Source organism: Mustela putorius, unplaced genomic scaffold (genome assembly GCF_011764305.1).
Source record: "Mustela putorius furo isolate JIRA1106 unplaced genomic scaffold, ASM1176430v1.1 tig00000508_pilon_pilon_pilon, whole genome shotgun sequence".
In the NCBI taxonomy this organism is placed as follows: domain Eukaryota; kingdom Metazoa; phylum Chordata; class Mammalia; order Carnivora; family Mustelidae; genus Mustela; species Mustela putorius.
In genome coordinates this window covers 4,124,547-4,144,099 of record NW_025421402.1, presented here as the reverse complement: position 1 = coordinate 4,144,099, position 19,553 = coordinate 4,124,547, and the positions used below count along the sequence as shown (strand labels likewise).

Below are 19,553 nucleotides of genomic sequence, written 5' to 3'. Positions count from 1 at the left end.
TCCAGACTTTCCTACACCAGTTTTATTTAAAACACAAATAAGTATTTCTCTTTCTTGTAATGGCAAATGGTTCAAATAATGCTGAACATGAATCATTGACTAATACAAGGACTTTAAATATGAAACAAAATTATTTTTAAAAAAGCAAAAGGATAAAGGTTATATACAAAAGGGACCTGGAATCTTTAAGTGGATTCCAAAAATGAAATGAGTAGAAAATTTGTGGTGAAACCAGAACATTCCACCCCTGCTTTGGAGAAGGGCTATTATACATCATTCAGTCAGCTGAAGATGGATTGGTGGAGAGGTGTCTATACATAAATTTCAAGTCATTTTTGCTTGTGCAGAATCATCCAGATCTTCCCAAGACTGAACGGGCAGTCCTGTGGCTTTCTTCCGTTTCCATGTTCCCAACAAGGCTACGTGAGGTGCAACTCTTGATGAGCCGCTTACAACAGCAGTTCCTTAGGAGCCAACGCGACAGGTGGACCAGATTTCCCTATGAGAAACAGAACTGGCCACCTACAGCAAAATTGCAAGTCAGACAAGTCCTTCTTTCCTTTTCCTTCTGATTATGTACAATATGTCTCCTTTCAAGACTCTTATCCCCATCATACTTGTTCCTTCACAAGTCTAAACCTTGAGGTGGTATGAAGGAGACTGACATCAAGAAAAGAAAATTCAATTCAGAAATGAAGAAAACTGGAAGGTATACAATACACCCCCAGAGCATCTCAATCACCCCCGCTACAGTACAGTTCAGTGTACTGCTACAGTCCAGAGACAAATACTGGCAGCTTGGAGGAGTTCATTTTTTTTTTTCCCCCTCTGGTGGTTAATGGGCACCAAATAAATACTGGGCAAGAGGAGTTTGCTGGGAGAGTTAGAATAAAAAATTAAACTGATTTTAATCCCTGTGATAATTCAATGCCAGTTGGAGGCAAGTACTGAAGAAGAGAAGGGACAACTTTCATGCTAAAAAAAGAATTCCTCTAATCATTATGTCACCATCTCTTATTAAGAATCCAGGGAATCCCAGAAATAGAAAATTAGTTTCAGAGGACCCCTGAGGCACTTTAAAGCCTTAAAAAAATTACAGTAATAATAAAATTAGCTATTGCTCTTCAGAGGCTTACAGAGCAGCAGAAGCATGGAAATCAGGTCGAAAAAGTTATGTCCAGATTATGAGCTTCCAGAGTTGCTCAGCCTTCTCTAAAGCTTAGTTGAATCTCCAAATACTTTTAAAAAGACATACAATTTAACGCAGACGGAGTGGATCTTTTGTTTAGTGATAGAGTGAAATTTGGTCCTTACTGGCAGCAGCTGGTCTTCATCCTTTTCAAACTCAGGTTACATTAATAAGTACATTAAGACAATACATAAAAGAAATACTACAGCAAAGGGGGGGGGGGAGCCCAAACTGACAAACACCTCAAGGAGTCACTAAGTTCTCTTGCACCCTTCGACTTGGATCTCCCTCTCAGTTTTTTTGTGGAGAGGTGTAAGACAGAATATTTTTCTCACAGATGCTAAGCCATGGCATCGAATGGACAAAATGGGTTATCGAGGGGACTTTAAAAATCTGACCCCAAGGAATTCAGGACACATACAGGTAATTCAGAGGTATACTTCTGATTTGGGGTAAATGCTAGACTAAAGAAACGATCATCTTGGGTAAATGTTATAATAGATGAAACTAAGTCCAGTTTTTTTTTTTTTTAAATGTTCTACCGCCTTCAGCTATCAATCATCTCTGACAGCTCAAGCAGAAGGTCGTCTTCATCTTTCCCAGGATCCAAGTCGATCTCAGCTTCTAATTTGCCTCCTGAAATCTCCCATATTAGTTTCTCAAAATCATCCTCCACAGAAAGTGGGGGCTTTCCTGTTGAGGTGGAACTGAGTCGGCGAGTTTTCGTGGCCATCTGAGAAGAAGAAGGGCCAGATACTTCTGGTGGGGAGGAATCTGAAGAGGACTGGGTTGGAGGCAACACAAGACTGCAAGGGAAAAACCCAAAAGATTATTAGAAACCTGCCCTTTGTTGATGATTGACTGAATGGTCCTGCGTGGTCTCAGGAACAGTTAGCAAAGAGTCATCTCTGATAATAAAATACAGATACTGACTTGAGATAAGGCACTTTCAACTTTTTAAAGAACCATTCAAACAGATATTTAAAACACTGTAAAAATAATACAGTCAATATATAAACAGCGGCACCTAAGGAGAACGGCAACCCTGCGTGCATGTTTTCTTGTAATTAATTGGAAGTTTAGCAGATTTATTTAAGTTGGCTATTAAGTTGGTGTGAGTGGCTAAGCTGGACATGTTTGAAGATTTATTTAAGCACTGTCATTCTCTAGTGCATATAGTAACCTAAAGTTTGGTTAAGAAGAACTGCAAGGTATTACCTGTCTCTAGGTTTTTCCATCTCAGGCACAGTGACTGATTTGTCCTCAGAAAGGAGTGGGACAACTGCCTAAAAAGTAAAAGGAAGGTAATTCAGTGGGAGTCGGGCTTTTCTTATTTGAGCATATTCATTTACTTTGGCACTTTCTTAGAATCATGGTTATCATTCCGTAAGTTCGGAAATCCAAGAATAAGTCATCTAAAGGTTGAGTATAGAAATAAGCCAAGTATCTTGCCCCCCTTAAGAATTAGTTAAAAAAAAAATTCCATTCTGCCACTCCACAAATGTCTGTGAATATAAAATACAGTAGCAACCTAAATAACTAAGATGCTTTGGAAATGGTAGAAGTAGCACACGGACAGAGAGAGCTAGCACAGTGACTGCTCCCTGCTTTCCTACCACACTGTGCAAAATACCACCCAGCCAGACCTACTACTTACCACAGCTGCTTTTTTGGTGGGGCTTTCCTGCAGGACGCTGCTGGAGCTGAGCGGCTTCACAGCGGCAATGACAGCAGGGTGCGCCTCCACTGCCTTGCGTTTGGGGGCCAATTTGGGGGATGAGACAACTTTAACCACAGATGGCTTCACATTGACTTTGGGTTTAGCTGCAAGGGAGAAAAAAATAATAGCTAAAATAATTTCTCTTTCACACGGAGAATAACTTAAGAATATCTAAATTCCTTCGCAATACTAGAAATACCACACACACCCCTAAACTGAAAATAATCCATAAACAATGTGCACTACAATGTGGCCATAAAGTGTATACTCAAATAATTCTTTTCACTGGCTCTTGACTTCGCTACTGTTCTTCTGTTCCCTGGTGTTTTTCTTCTTCAAAACCAGAGGAAAGATGCACCACAGAGAGTTTTTATCCCCCCACTGAGGTATAGTTGACATATAACATGGTATTAGTTTTGGGAATACAACATAATGATTTAATATTTGTATATATCATGACTACATGATCGTCACAGAAGTCTAGTTAATCCATAACCATACAGTTACAATTTTTTTGTGTGAGCACTTTTAAGATCTACTCTCCTAGCAACTTTTGAATATGCAATACAGTATTCTTAACTATAGTCACCATGCTATGTTACGTCCCCATGACTTACTTAAAAATATGGAATGCTTCATGAATTTGTGTATCATTCTTGCAAAGGGGGCCACCCTAATCTCTGGGGCATTCCAATTTTAGTATATGTGCTGCCAAAGTGAGCTTTAAACAAAGCTTTTATTTTTTTAAAAAATATTTTAATTTTAGAGAGTGGGCGAGCAGGGGAAGGGGGGGAGGCATAGACTCCCCACTAAACACGGAGCCCGATGCGGGACTCAATCGCTGGACCTTGGGATCATGACATGAGCCCAAGGCTTAATAGACCAAGCCACCAGGTGCCCTTAGACAAAGCTTTTTAAACAGCAATTTTAAATTCTGAGAAAGAAGATTTGTCCTTTTAAGTACAATTATCAGAAATACTACTTTTCACCTATGTGACAAGTATACAACACAAATGGAATTTAACTTGCTGCTAGGGAGTTATTAGAAACTTGGTAATTTTCAAATCCTAAAGCAAGACACACTAGAAAAACGACTTACCTTTACTCCGTTTTTCCAAGCTCTGTGCTGCACACTTCACATTCAATATCGAGTCCCCACTCCCTGAGGTTTCCACCTCTGCTTTTGGGGATGACTTTGTGGAAGGCCGCTTTGCCAGGTGCCGTGTGAGGCCCGGCACAGGAGTTAGCACCGGCTTCTCTCCTATCTGAGTATTGCAAGAGTCTACGTCTCCCCGGAGAGGTGTCAGAACTGATTTCTCCTTCTGTGAGGTTCCCCTCTCCAGCTGTTTCTGCATGTGCTTCTCTCTCATGGTCTCACATCTCTTGACTTGAATTTTAGTAATGCCAACTCCTGTGGCCTCTTCTGAAACCTGAGTGTAAATTTATATGAAAGATTTAAAATTCGATACCTCTAACAATCTGTATGATAATTATTTGTAAGTTACCAGGCTTTATAGCTCAATTAAAACAACCGAAAAAAAACTTGGGGTCCCTGGCTGACTCGGCAGAGCAAGTGACTCTTGATCTCGAGGTTGTGAGTTCGAGCGCCACGCTGGGTGTACAGGTTACTTAAAAAATAAAATCTTAAAAACAAAACAAAACAAAACAAAAATTTGTTTAAAAGAAAAAATATGTCAATTTTATCTCAATTAAGAAAATCTTGTTTATAATTTACTGGGCTGACATCCATGTCAAGCAAAGTTTAACATGATCTAAAACACAAGAGCTTTTGCTCTGATATTAAATAGAAAATACCTAGCTGAAGATGAAAGTTAAAGATGTATGAAACAATGAAAACCCTGATTTTGTAGGCACAGACAATCATGACCCTAAGTCAGATACAAATGCCTCCCAAATAATCAGACACTTGCACCAAGATTTATATACAATGATGTTCATTACTTTAATTGTGTAAAGCAAAATCTTAATGTCCAGAAGCAGACTACACTGACATAATAGAACATTATGTGGTCAGTAAAAATGGACATCCCAAAGAACTATGAATACAGCAAAAACAAAGCAGGCTGCTAAGTGTTACACTATGGAGGTATCAATTACTTTCTAAACATGAGTTAGACAATGAACAAGTTCACATACATATGTACATAAATAAAAGACTTGAGAAAAATACCTGAAAAAAAAAAAAAGCTATAGGGTGTTGTATCTGGGTTGCGGAATTATGGGGTTTTAATTCTTTTAAAAGATAAAAGTTCCCAATTTTTGTACAGTGAGTGCCATTATGCTTAGTTAAAAAACAACAACAACAATTTTAAGGGGCAGACAACAAATAAAAACCCAAGTACACAAAATCCTCATAGAAAAGTGTAAGCATAGGGGTGCCTGGGTGGCTCAATCGTTGGGCATCTGCTTTTGGCCCAGGTCATGATCCTACAGTCCTGGGATCGAGCCCACACTGCAGGGAGCCTGTTTCTCCCTATCCCTCTGCCTGCTGTTCCCCCTACTTGTGTGTGCTCTCTGTCAAATAAATAAAATCTTAAAAAAAAAAAAAAATGAAATTTTTATTAAAAAAAGTGTAACTGTTTACCTAGTTTATTATTAAAGCATTAAAAAGAAATTTATTAGCTAAAACTAAAAGGCACATTTTATCATCCACCTGGCCTTCGCCCGCCATGAATAAAACCATGAAATGATCTTAAATAAACTCACCTCTTTAGTTTCTGTTCTATTAACCCCGCTCTGGGAAGCAACTTCACTCCCTTCTTGTAGTTTCTTCTCTTCTTTTATACCTATATTCACATTAAAACCACCATTAATTATTTCATTTAGGTTGCAACTTCAGAACAGATGAAAGCAAAACTTTTCTTAATGAAAATAAAGGTAAGATAGAACAAATAAAATTGTAGATGAAGCCCATTCGTCCTCATAAAGTTTCAAAAAACACCTTAAAATATCAAAGGTGTATATAATAGCGCTCCTGCAAAGAAAGAGCTTAACTGCATTTGACCCAGTGGTCTTCAAAGTTATCTGAGTAAAGTTCTCACAGAACTCCTAGGAAAATCCTGAGCAATACTGCACTTTGAAATATGATCTGGGGAAATGGTACTACAGACCAACTGTGGTGTTACCTGTTTTTTTTGTGATTCGGAGAAGCCGCCTTGCCCCTGGGGTGGCCTCAGGCTGAGGCTGGGAGCTGGTGCTGCCCTCAGAGCTCTGCTGTACCCGCAGTGCCTTCTCCTGTTTAATTTCCTCCAGCGTCTTGATGTGCACCTCCTGCATGGACTTCGCTCTACCTGCGGGCTCCTCTGATTGTCCTTTGCTGGTAACTACAGGTGGCAAAACCACTGTTTTTTTAATTTCACTATCTGTCTTTAGCTTGATGCAAGTTACATCCTTTTTGCTTTTTTGTCTCTCTGCTTCCTGCTGCCGATGTTTCTTTTCAGCCAGGACCTCAGAGAAGGTTTTGATTCTGATGGTGGAGGGGCTTCTTGTTCCTAAAGTAGTATCATCAACTTTTGAAGGTCCTTCGGTCTTCAGTTTAGGTTGCAATTCTCCACGTTTCTGACTAGCTTTTTCAAGAAGAATTTCTTCTAATGTCTTCACATGGATTTCACCAACTTTAGTGCCTCGCTCTGTTTTTACGGGGAGGGAGAAACAAGTCACTGTATTTAGAGTTCACCGCTTAGCAACTTATGCTGTCTATTCTTAGAACAGGGCAGAGTCCTAATAGAGCGCTATCTTGTAGACAGGTAATTAAAAGGATCAAAGCATATTAGTTTCAATTTCAGTTTTAAAATACTGCACATTTCAGTAGTGGACCTCAAAGAAAACTCTTAGGTGGCAAAAATTTGTTGGGGTTCTAGTCAAAAGCTTATCCCTGAAGAATCTCAAAGCCATGTATTAGTTGGAGATGGTTGTCATTGTAAATCTTTTGTTTTTTTTTTTTTTAAAGATTTTATTTATTTATTTGACAGACAGAAATCACAAGTAGGCAAAGAGGCAGGCAGAGAGAAGGAAGCAGACTCCCTGCAGAGCAGAGAGCCTGATGGATGCGGGGCTCGATCCCAGGACCCTGGGATCATGACCTAAGCTGAAGGCAGAGGCCCCAAACCCACTGAGCCACCCAGGCACCCCGTCATTATAAATCTTAACAAAATGGCAATAAATTAATTCTTCCATTCATTATAAACATGTGCGGGACACTGTGCTAGAAATACAATGATAAGACACAGTCTCTGACCACAAGTAGTTTACAATATGATAATACTAAATTTGTGGGTTTGTTTTTTTTTTTTTTAAAGCAAGCTCTAAGCCCAATGGGGCTTGAACTCATGATCCTGCCATCAAGAGCTGCACTGCATGCACTATGGCCTGAGCCAGCCAGGAACCCCAATAATGACAACTTTCATACAGGAAGTAGAATACTATAAAAGAGCAAGAACCCCAGCCTTTGTCTAAGAATTAGTCGAGGCAATCTTTTCAGAGGAAGTAATGTTTAAGTGACATTTGAAGGATGAATAGAAGTAAAACAGGTAACAAGACAGAAGAAAAATGGGGAAGGCCCAGACACAGGCATGCTACTGAAGAGCTATTTTTAATGATATGTTAGTCATGCTACATCTGTTTAAAGAGCAACTTTCACACTTGACAGATATGCTCATCTTTACTGAGGGCTCAAAGAAATAATGAAGTGATGTGGGAAAAACCAGAAAAATAATGGAGATCGTACACACGCATTTGTTAACTAAAGGACAGCTTTTTTTTTTTTTTAAGGTTTTATTTTTTTTATTTTTTGAGAGGGAGAGAGCACGAGGAGGGGAAAGGGGCAGAGGGAGAAGGAGAAGCAAACTCACTACTGAGCAGGGAGCCTGTCCAAGGGCTTGATCCCAGGACCATGAGATCGTGACCTGAGCTGAAAGGCAGACTTAACCGACTGAGCCACCCAGGCGCCCCTGATTAACAGCTTTTAGTGAAAGATCCAAAACAAAAAATATCCTTTAACAACCTTAAACATATCATGTTTGGTTTCACCTTCTGATCTTTTGAACATGCTGTGCCTTCGACAGAGAATGTGCCCTATTGGTCTCATTCTCTTGCTGCCTAGTTTTAACTAAGTTCGATTTAGAACCACCCACCAATCTCTGTTTATTTCTATGTAGTTTATTTCAATCTAGTTTATTTCTGTGATCACAGCACTGCTCCCACAGTACTGCAATGTCCTGCATTTCCAGCCATACTAGATACTTCATGAAAACTGACTAAATGTAATTACTGGAAATATTTTAGTATAACGGTACATAGGAAGCACTCAAGCAGATACTGAATTACTTTGTTAGGCTTTAAAAAAATTTTTTTTCCCACTTAAAGATGGTGGATTGATCTCAAAATTACCACTCCAAGGAATTGTGTGAATGATTGAAGATTTTATTTCCCCACTCTACCAAAATTTTATCAAAACAACAGAGAAGACATTAAAAATAGAATAAATCCACAATAGCAGTGGAGAATAAGCTGCCATTGACAGAGCATAAATCATAAATCTTGAGGGATTTCTGAGAGAAGACAGCAGCTATATGAATTTACAGAAAAAGAGAAAAAGAACAAATGAAACTGTAGGATTGAGATCTGTTCTTCCCAGTAGTCAAAGAAAACTGCCTAACTAGTAAGAAAAGCGACCGTGGGTAGAAATATAAGGATGCCGTACAGCACACGTGGACCAGTCATGACCACCTTCTGGGAACTGCTCCTGGAAAAGAGGAGAATCTGCTGGGAAGGGGAGCGAGTTAGGAGGTGGGGCTGGAGGAGAAGATGAACAAATGCCAAGCAGAAAAACAACAGGGGAGAAGAGGCAAAAGGAAAGCCAGGGAAGGAAAGAATCTTTCTTACTGTGGCAATGGTATGGGCCCCCAAACTTCTAGCCTGCAACCCACACAAGCTGCCTTTTATTTATTTTTAGTTTTTTTAAGATTTTATTTATTTGACAGACATAGCACAAGTAGGCACACAGGCAGGCAGAGGGAGAAGTAGAAGCAGACTCCCCACTGAGCAGAGAGCCTGATGCGGGCCTCGATCCCAGAGCTCTGGGATCATGACCTGAGCAGAAGGCAGACACTTAACCGAATAAGCCACCCAGGTGCCCCTGCAAGCTGCCTTTTAGCATGCCCTCCCCAATGCAGGCAGCCCTCACTTGTGCCTCCCAGTTAGGAGAGAGGACCACTTGGGAGTAAGACCTTTAGAACCGCCACAGGAAACCCAAGTGCTATTAAACAACAACATTAAAAGTGGATCAAAACAAAGAAGTGATAAAGATGACAAAATAATACACACTTTTTTTTTTCTCTTTTTAAATGATTCCAAGTAGAAACTCTAGGGGAGCCCGAAATCAGGCTATAAAACCAGGAGAAAAAAAAAGGTCTTTGGAAGATAAATGCACAGGAGCACTTGGGGTACCTGGGTGGCTCGGTTGTTAAGTGTCTGCCTTTGGCTCAGGTCATGATCCCAGGGTCCTGGGATCAATACCAGCATTGGGCTCCCTGCTCAGTAGGGAGCCTGCTTCTCCCTCTCTCACTCCCCCTGCTTGTGTTCCTTCTTGCTATCTCTCTGTCAAACCAGTAAGTCTTCAAAAACAAACAAACAAGACACAGATGCACAAATAAACCCTACCAAAGGAACTGAAAAAGCATCAAAGAGACAAGGCTGGTCAAAAATCAGCCATCTAGAAGAGGCCTGGCAGACTACAGCAGATGGGCCTCTGCCTCCATTGTGTAAACACAGCTTGATTAGGACGCAGCTGCGCGGACAAACGGATGGACAGACATACTGCACAGGACTGCTTTTGCATGACGATGGCATGGTGCAGTAGCTGTGAGGAGATTGCAACGCCAAAACTGAAAACATCTGCTATCTGACCTTCCATAGAAAAAGTCTGTCAATTCCTGACCTAGATAATAAAGCCAAGCAAAGACCAGAGAAGGTGAGGCAAAAATCAAAACCAAACAAAGAGACAAACAAAAAGCCAAGGAGTGGAGAGCATGATGGCAAAGTTAAAAGAGACGTGAAGCCTATGTCCTGCCATTTCAGCTTCTGTCTGGTAAGAATGCACAGAGAAACCAAAGGAAGTCTGGGAAGACATACTCAGAAATGAGAGCAATGTTTTCTAGAACTAAGTCCTCAGATCTGGAAGGCCTACTGAACACTGGGCTGAATAAACCAAAGGTGCCATGTTTAGACCTACTGTACTAAAATTCCAACACAGTAGGGAAGAATACAGAGAAAATTCTAAAAGTTTCTGAAGAATAAACCCAGGTTCTTTACAAAAAGGTAGGAATGTCTGGGCGCCTGGGTGGTTCAGTGGGTTGGGCCTCTGCCTTCAGCTCAGGTCATGATATCAGGGTCCTGGGATCGAGCCCCACATTGGGCTCTCTGCTCAGCGAGGAGCCTGCTTCTCCCTCTCTGCTTGCTTGTGATCTCTGTCAAATGAATAAATAAAAATCTTAAAAAAAAAAAAGGGGGGGGGGTAGGAATGTCTGACATCAGACTCTCCTTTTATGATGCTGGTAAAAATCTTAATATATAAACCAGATAAGGATAGGATGAAAAAACAGAAACACAGGCTAACACCATTCATAAACATAGACATAAAAATGAAAAAGCAGCAAACTGAGGGGCGCCAGCCTGGCTCAATCAGACGAGTGAGGTACAAAAGAACAGGATGGCTGGGGTACAGGTTCATTTTACTGTTCTTTAAACTATATACATATAAACACTAAGTGGTTAGATCTTATGATTTAAAAGCGTTAAAAATCAGAGTACAGGAAGAGTATAGAATACCGAGAAGAAAATTATTTTGGTGTATTTTTGCAGTGTTTCCCCCAGGCATGTATTTTTATCTTTACAAAACTGGAATCATCTCATACATAAGGATGTTATTTCTAAGATTAAGTTTTTACAATGAGAAAATAAGCTTCATCACCCCCACAAAATAAGATTCTTACTCTAAATCCAAAGGTCAAAAGCAGTATATGTTCTTTTGTAACCTTTCTTCATTCAATACGAGGTGAGAAGTTTTTCAAATCATTATTGTTCAAAATATGACTTGTGACAATAATTACTTTTGTACATAAGCACCTTAGTTGAACTTTTGTTGGGTGTTTAGGTGGTTTCTAGTTTCTAGCTACTAATGCTGTGGTGAAGTCATCATTTCACCATCTTTTAAGAAGAGGATTCATGGGGCACCTCGGTGGCTCAGTCAAACATCTTGGGGCACCTCGGTGGCTCAGTCAAACATCTACCTTTGGTGCAGGTCATGATTTCCAGATCCTAGGATCGAGTCCCTGGGCAGACTTCCTGCTCAGCAGGGAGTCTGCTTCTCTCTCTCTCTCCCTCCCCATCCCCCACCCCTCACCACTACTCATTCTCTCTCTCTCTCTCGCCAATAAATAAGATCTTAAAAAAAGAATTAATACTAGTGAGTTGTCAATTACTTAAAAAAAACGTATATATAAAACCACAAAAATCACAAGCCTTAACCTAACCACAAGTCCTAACCTAACAAGAAAATAAATCGGAGAAAAAGTAAATATTGTTACAGGAAGGAAAAAAATATCAGAAGCTGGTCTTAGGGTTTACTTACCTGCTGCCTCCTCACTGTTGGGACCAGCTGACATGCCTAATCGCTCCTTCAGAGACTTGGAAACGTGAACTGTAAAAAAACACATTAAAAAAAACCAAAAGTTGAACAGAGACCTTTTTTTCAAAGTTCACAAATTAGGCTTGTTTGTTTTCTAATGCAAATACTTTAAAAAAAAAATCTCTTAAGGTCTTAAAATTTTTCTTTTCCACAGAACAAGACCTCTGTGAATCATGGATTCCCTAGAGCACTTGGGAAGGCTTAAAAAAATATAATCTTTTTTTAGATTTGAAAAGCAAAAACTATTGAATTCAGGGAAATTTTTTTTTTTTTTTTTAAGATTTTCCTTATTTATTTGAGAGAGACAGACCCAGCGAGAGAGGGAACACAAGCAGGGGAAGTGGGAAGGGGAGAAGTAGGCTCCCCGCTGAGCAGGGAGCCGAATGCGGGGCTCAATCCCAGAATGCGGGGCTCAATCCCAGGACGCTGGGATCATGACCTGAGCAGAAGGCAGATGCTTAATGACTGAGCCACCCAGGCACCCCTCAGGGAAATAATTTTTTTATTACTATACAAACTTTTATACTCTTAATGGCATCAAAAGGCTCCCCCAATCTATTTAAAATGTAATTTTTAGTTATGAAAATTTTTAGTATAATCAATAGGCAAGGAGGAAAAGGTTATGAATGCAAAGAAAAAGTAAGTTGTTTGCTCTGAGAATCCAAAGAAAGACCCTAGATGAAGACATCTACTCATCAAAGCCTCTTGGGCTATAGGAACAGTGGAAAAAAGTTTCTCATCTTCAAGACAAGTTAAAACTAAACACAATAAAAGGGGAAAAACACCACCTATTCTTTTAGTAATTAACACCATGTTTCACTGCCAAGTCATAAAAGGAAAACAAATTCCAACCTTGACTTCTTTCTATAAATAGAACTTCAACCACGTAATCATTCTAACTCCCAAATATCTCTCAATTTAGTCCACATCTCTCCATACCAACTTTTAAGAACACTAAATTCTATGCCACTAACTCCTCTTGTCTACATTATTTTATAACAGGCTGCTAACTCATATCCTAGATAGGACTTTTGTCCTTCTAACCTTTCTCCATATTTTAGGCAGGCCAATGGTTCTAAAAGGCAAATCTGAGCTTCTGATTTTGTTCATAACCTTCCCATCCATGGTTTGCTACTAAGCCCAAACTCTCTACCCTGGTTTAAAAGGCTCCAAATGATCTATGTCCTTCTCCTCTCCAGTCAACATGCTCTTTACCCCAGTTCTATGTTTCAACCACACTCAGTCCCTTGAGTACAACCTGCTTTCTTAGCTCTGTGCCTTTGCATATATTTTTCTCTCTACCTCAGCATAGGCTCTGGTCCTTCAACATTACCTGCCTATTCCTAACTCATGTTTCTGGTCTAGGTTTCAATATAATTTGCCCTGGGGACCCTTTCCTGACAGATGGTAAGAGATGCCCTTCCTGTGTGCTCCCATAACACTGTGTACTTTTTCCATCACGAAATTTATCACAATATATATAAATATTCCTATCTGCCATTATACTGTAAGTTCCTGAAGACTGTGATGGTATTTATTCTATCCAGTGGTATCTCCCCAGAATCCAGCAGAGTAAATACTCAAATGTTTGCAGAATAATGCAGACACAAGATAATCTAATTTACCTGAGCAAAAAAGAATGATGAACAACGTCTGTTAACATTACAAAGAACAAGCATCATGAACACACACACACAGTGTATTAGAACAAAGGTACCTTTCTTTGGTGCTTTGTCAGTGTTCGTTTCTGTAGCTTCCACTTTCTTCCCTAACCTCTGTGCAAGGCTACGCTTTAACGGAGGATCGCTGTCACCCCCTACAAACGGAGAGAACTTAGTTCAAATCAATCTTCAACAAGGTCAAGAAATACAAGCAAAAGAGACAATGCAGAATAAGTCTGTCAGTTTTCTGCATTGATATGGTGTGTTCATTCACTAGTGTGCTCAGAAAACTCAATGTTAGAGAATAAAAATGTACCAGAAGGAAGAAATGAGTAAAGGGACAAAGAGTAGAAGCACATATCAACATCTATCAAATAATGGACTAAAACTACAAATGGAGAATAAGCCCTGATTAAGGCAAAAATTCAGCATTAGTAATATGTGAGAAAAACTTCACATACAAAAACCATCTTAAATGGCCACTTGGCCCAATTCCAGACATATCTGTGCTTAAATGCACCTCGGATGTTCCTGGTAGACAGCAAAGGAATCTTTGTATTTTTCCATGACATGATAAATGGGAAGACCAAATAGCCCCCATTCTTCACTTATAGATAAGACATCTAAGATTATAAAAAACTCGTCACCAGTTAGTGACAGAGCCAAGACCTTACCAAGTTTCCTGACTTGTGGTTTATTATATTATACTGTTCAATATGAGTTGATTAAATGTCACAAGTTAAAAATTGTTTTTCACATTGCTCAACTAAAGATAATCTTTGCGGCATCCCATTAAAAATTCGAAAGACCCTACACAGGGTATGATTTTTCTCTCTACTCTATTTATAATTTAAATGTGAGACCAAAAAATAACAAAGTTTATATGTATGTGGAATTTAAAAAGCTGTTATTTTTTACCTAAAACTTCTTAGGCAGTGAAAATGGTATCAAAGAGAACACAAAATAGGTAATATTTCATGTTTGTAACCATACTTTAAGGAAAATATGAAGAAATAGCTGAAATCAGACAAAATTTTCAAAATTCTTTTGAGACAGATACATTAGAGTATATACATAACAATTCAATAATATGATAAAACACTTCCCTAAACATAAAATAGCATCAGTAAACTCAGGGACCAAATTATATTAACCGGACACTTTTTTCCCCTCTAAAAAAACTCAAATTTCATTTGTCCAAAGAAACAAAGAAGTATCTTCTTTACTGTTTTTTCAACAGAGTACCTTCTAAAAAGCTGGTTATAATCTACTTAAATTCTAACACTCTAAATTTCTGTAAATCAGTAATAGGTATAATGCACATGTGAAAAACAAAGAATTTTCTAAGTTCCTTCAGCCAAGCATTCAGAGGGACCAGCAAATAAATTAGTATCGACAGGACATTGTATAAAGGCAGTTTGGGGGAACATTATCATGTTAATGCATGAACAGAAGAAAACAAAGGATCTGCACAAAATTCATCTCACCTACTGAAAATTTTCGTTTTCCCAGTCTTTCAGTGAGACTCAATCTTACCAAGGGTTCTTCTCCTGAAATGGCAAAAAACAGAATTTCTCTAAATTAGCTAATTTTTCTGTATTCAGTAATAATAATGGGTACAAAATATGTTCTGATGTCTTAAGCCCACCCAGAAAGTCTCTTGAAAGTCAGATCTCAGTATTAAGACTGTCATATGGTGTAAAAAAAGATTTAATCTATTAAATAGTAATTTAAATAGCCAAATGCACAGCCCAAAGGGAATCGGTAATACAGTCCTAATAATTAACAGCAGCCAAGTACATGAAAACAGGTGTGTTATAATCAATTGAATTGCTTACCAAACCTAAGCTATACTTTTGCAAGTGAGCTCTCTTTCCTCTAGTTCTTTGTTGTTTGAACAGCACATTTAAATATATCTGTATACTACAATTACTTGTGTCATGTTTCTTACCAGGTTTAAAACTCTTAAGGGAAAAGTCCTACATATTTCTAGAATTTATAAAGTTTACTATAGTTCTTTACCCATAATGGGCAGTCAATAAATTTGCTGAACGGATACAGATAAAGAGTATTTAAAATTAAATATACCTAAATATGAGAGCTGCTTGAGCAAGAATTTCAACCTTTAAAGAGTCAAATGCACTGATTTTTCTTTTTCATCCTTCTATCTGACCAACATACTAAGGTCTTCCTGCAAACCCATCAAAGGCACACTACACTCAAGGACTTGGCTTGCTCAATTAAAAAGTGGCAGCCTGACAACTCTCAACCTAGACCTACCTATACCTCACCTTGTTTGCTGGAAAGAGTTACTGTCCTCACTACAGTCCGGACATTCTCTTTTTCAGGACCTGGAATGGGCTGAGGTTGGAGTAAAAGACTGGGAACTCCGGAAGAACCTTCTGAATAAAGCAAGTCAAAGAACAGCAAATAATTTATGGAAAATAAAGCTATTATAAGCCAAGAAATTTTGCTTCTGTGATCAGTTAAGTTCAATACCGACCACTGGATGACTATAAGCCAGTTTTTCTGTTCCTATTTGCCTACAGTGAATTGGGGTAGGGTGGGGGAAAGGAGATCATCCCTATCTCTTATCTACTTTGGGCACAAGGTAAAAATAAAATACAAAATTTTCAGTGACTTAGGCCCTCAATCTACTTTTATTTACCGAAAAGGCTAACATTGTAAGGTTAACCTGAAGCACACTGCCACCAAGCCAATTTGACCTTTTAAAATCTATATTCAATCACCTGCAAAACACAACTCCAAGGTTCCTACAGAACAAGCTTTGGCAAGCCAATACTTAAAACCAACCATGTGATCCTTTTTAACTCTACATTTCACACTCTATCTGTAATTTTTAGGGTTGGAAATATAGACTGACCAGGCTAAGTCAACCTTAGTAAATTCCAGCAGCCCCTAAGAAGAATTCATCTACTACAAAATAAAGGTCTTCCTCTCAATATGATTTTTATATGTAGTTCTTTGGAGTTGTATTTCTGAAGATAGAGCAGTTCTTTCAAGTACTAAAAAAAGCAGCCCTGATTTAAGTAAGTCTGTGTTTTACTTCAAACAAGCCACAGAAGTCAAAATCTATGTGATCATTTTGGCTCTTGCCAGTGTCCTTGTTATCAGAAGTCTCCTTGTTACTCTTCTCCAGCAAAATTCAAATGTCTGTGTCATAACTGATGACTTACCACCTTGCTTCTTGGATTTTTCCTTCATTTTCTTTGACTTAATCTCCTCAAGAGTTTTGATTCCAAAATTCAAACATTCACCTGAGAAACCCAAACAGAAATCACATGAGGAACTAACATCTCATGCCCTTTGCATTTTATTTGTGCACAAGCAAATGTTTTCTGAATGAGTAAGAGAAAGCAAGTGTCAGTATGGGTGTGTGTACTGTAGAGTCAGGGACAGAGAGGTGGTAGTGATCATGATCTAAATTTTTTTTTTTTAAGATTTTATTTATTGGGACGCCTGGGTGGCTCAGTTGGTTAAGCAGCTGCCTTCGGCTCAGGTCATGATCCCAGCGTGCTGGGATCGAGTCCCGCATTGGGCTCCTTGCTCAGCGGGGAGCCTGCTTCTCCCTCTGCCTCTGCCTGCCATTCTGTCTGCCTGTGCTCGCTCTCTCCCCCCCTCTCTCTCTGATAAATAAATAAAATCTTTAAAAAAAAAAAAAAAGATTTTATTTATTTTTTTGACAGAAAAAGCACACAAGCAGGAGAACAGCAGAGGGAGGAGGAGAAGCAGGCCCTCCATCGAGCAGTGAGCCCCATGCAGGGCTCGATCGCAGAACGCTGGGATCATGACCTGAGCTGAAGGCAGCAGCTTAACCGACTAAGCCAGCTAGGTGCCCCCATGATCTAAATTTCAAATGTATTTAAAGTAGTTTGGGCACATTCAACAGTGCTTTTAGATTTATGAGCAGGAAGCAGATCAAAGCAGCTTCTTCTTACCTTGCTTCAAATTGACTCCAGGTTTCCGGGCAGAGGCTGTCCGTAATCCATTATGAGCTTCAGGAGGCGGTTGCAGGATGGGTGTTTTGGTTTCATCACCTTCCTCGGAAAACTGATCTATATATCGACAGATGAGGCAAATTTACAATTAACAGAGGGCCTCAAGTTTTAATCTTGATTCCAATTCACTGAGTGACCCTGATCAGTTATTTGCCTTAAAGAAAGAGCTAAAACTTACCATCATCATCTTCGTCATCATCAGCAGCATTGATTACAACTGGTGGATGGGTGGGGCTAGGAACATTTTCTGAACTTTCTACTTTCATAACACTTCGCAGCTGAGGGGAGGGATTAGACTGGACAGACAATTTGTTCTGCTGAACTGTGAGCTGGTTAGCCTTCACTTCCTCTTCGGGTGACTCAGGCACAGTAGGCAACACAGCTGAACATACAACATCAGTCATAAATTAAAAATAGAAGATAAAGTCCCAATTCATCAAAAATCTCCAACCACATATGCTAAGTTTGGTGCTTTTCCCTCAACCACTTAAGTCTTTTTACCTGATTTCTCCATTCTCACAATTAGGTTCTCAACTCCCAGGGAGGGAAAAAATGGCTTTTAGCTAGTAACTCTTCACTGTACACAATGTTCAAAGTATGTGTTCAAAAGACAGAATAATCTGGACACCAGGTGCATAAAACTTTACAAATTCTAGACATTTAATTTTAATATTGAAATTCGAAGCTTTCTGCTCAGCAAAAAAGGAGCTGTTAAAAGACATGGTAGATAATACTTCTGAACTAAGCCCACTTTTTTCTCTTAAACAGAAGGGACAACATGTAGCCATCAAATTTTAATTGCGTAAGATGTGGCTTTTAAATGGCTGATCATTCCAGTAGGAAATGTTAAAGGAGATAAGGCAAGTAAAAACCAGTTTTGGGGGGAATATAAATTTTATTTTAGATTATAGCCTAGAGTTGGGCTGGCAAACTTTTCCTGTGAAGAGCTAGATATTAAGTATTTTAGGCTTTGTAGACCTCTGTGTCTCAACTCTGTGGAGAAGGAGCACAAAATCTGGCCATAGAAAATATGTGAATGAACAGGCATGGCTTCCTTCCAATAAACCTTTATTTTATAAAATGGGTGAAGGACCAGATTTGCCAAACCCTGGCCTGGAGAATCCGGTTTCTTTTGGAAAACACACTGGGTCTTATAAGAAAATGGGAAATGAAGGTATAGTAACCTAAACTGTCATGCCAAGAAACATTTGGGAGGCAGCATGACTTTTGGTAATGAAGTTTTAATCCTAACTGTGATACTTAATTTGTTTATGACTATGGCTATATACAAGTCATTTAACCTCAATTAAAAGTTCAGTTCCTTCATCTGTAAAGTAGAAATAAAACTGCTCTCTCCCAAGACTAAAAGGCAATGTTGTAAAATACTCTGTCCAATGTACATAAGCAGGTGTTCATTAAATAGCAATTATTCTTTTAAAAATTAAAAACACATCTTACTTTTGCTTGGAGGTAGGAAAAGGCCATCAACATAACGTCCTCTGTTGTGATGGAAAGCGCAGTTTAGTTTTTGACATCCCATTGGCTGATTTTCCCAGTAACAAGGAATCTCACTACGTTTTTTCTATAGGAAGAAAAATACATTGTTTTCAAATAAAAAATGAGGTGTGTGGTCATTTGTTTTCTGAATAAAGTTCATTCAGGCTTCAAAACTCTGAGGCATGTGAACAGATGGTGAGCAGAAGAAGAGGGGTTGCTGAAAGGGGCCCTCCATGCTCGAGGGAGAGATGAAGGGAGTAGGAAAGTAGCTCATCTCCTGCTGGTGGAACCCCTAAGGTGCCTACGTTTAATTTAGAGAAGAGGGACAATATATTAGTTAAGATTATGGAACCAAAGATAACATTATGCTACATACTGGCCATGTGATGTTGCACAAATAATTTAATGCCTCTCAGCCTTAGTTTCCTCAGTCATAAAAATGGCAGTAAATAAGAGCTATCTACTTGGCTTCTTAGGAGGATAAAATGAAATAATGTATATGAAACACTTAGCACAGAGAAAGGACCCAATACCCTGGAGTTTATTTAAAACTGAGAGCTCACAGCTTTGAGAAAAATTTTCACTTTCGTGACTTCTCAAAGTAAGGTACAAATAACACACTAAGGATGGTACTTTTCCTTCCTAAGTTACCTCACTCTTATGAAGGGGAATGAGGAAAAAGACACCTTCATACCTAGAATAAACTGTTGGATCATAGGGCATATGTCCAGCCAAAATAGATACATTAATTCTCAGATAT

General features: G+C 39.0%; 1 protein-coding gene and 1 non-coding gene across 6 annotated transcripts in view; both read right to left on the bottom strand.

Annotated features, from left to right (window-relative positions):
• Positions 1 to 19,553, bottom strand: part of ZC3H11A (zinc finger CCCH-type containing 11A) — a 42,627-nt gene continuing 23,074 nt past the window's right edge. For 4 of the 5 annotated variants that reach the window (XM_013058166.2, XM_045081035.1, XM_045081036.1 and 1 more), the window contains 14 exons: positions 18,755 to 18,878; positions 17,475 to 17,678; positions 17,237 to 17,353; positions 16,475 to 16,555; positions 15,569 to 15,679; positions 14,765 to 14,827; positions 13,334 to 13,432; positions 11,560 to 11,628; positions 6,056 to 6,559; positions 5,637 to 5,716; positions 4,009 to 4,339; positions 2,847 to 3,013; positions 2,408 to 2,475; positions 1 to 1,995 (listed from right to left, as the gene is read on the bottom strand). In XM_013058166.2, the coding sequence (XP_012913620.1) occupies positions 1,737 to 1,995; positions 2,408 to 2,475; positions 2,847 to 3,013; positions 4,009 to 4,339; positions 5,637 to 5,716; positions 6,056 to 6,559; positions 11,560 to 11,628; positions 13,334 to 13,432; positions 14,765 to 14,827; positions 15,569 to 15,679; positions 16,475 to 16,555; positions 17,237 to 17,353; positions 17,475 to 17,678; positions 18,755 to 18,878 (2,277 nt within the window). In that variant the 3' untranslated portion in view covers positions 1 to 1,736. The remainder of the gene's footprint in view (positions 1,996 to 2,407; positions 2,476 to 2,846; positions 3,014 to 4,008; positions 4,340 to 5,636; positions 5,717 to 6,055; positions 6,560 to 11,559; positions 11,629 to 13,333; positions 13,433 to 14,764; positions 14,828 to 15,568; positions 15,680 to 16,474; positions 16,556 to 17,236; positions 17,354 to 17,474; positions 17,679 to 18,754; positions 18,879 to 19,553) is intronic. The other variant, XM_004756372.3, reaches the window with a different exon arrangement.
• LOC123392362 lies at positions 3,529 to 3,631 on the bottom strand. The gene has a single exon (XR_006607093.1). It is a non-coding gene; the product is annotated as a U6 spliceosomal RNA (small nuclear RNA).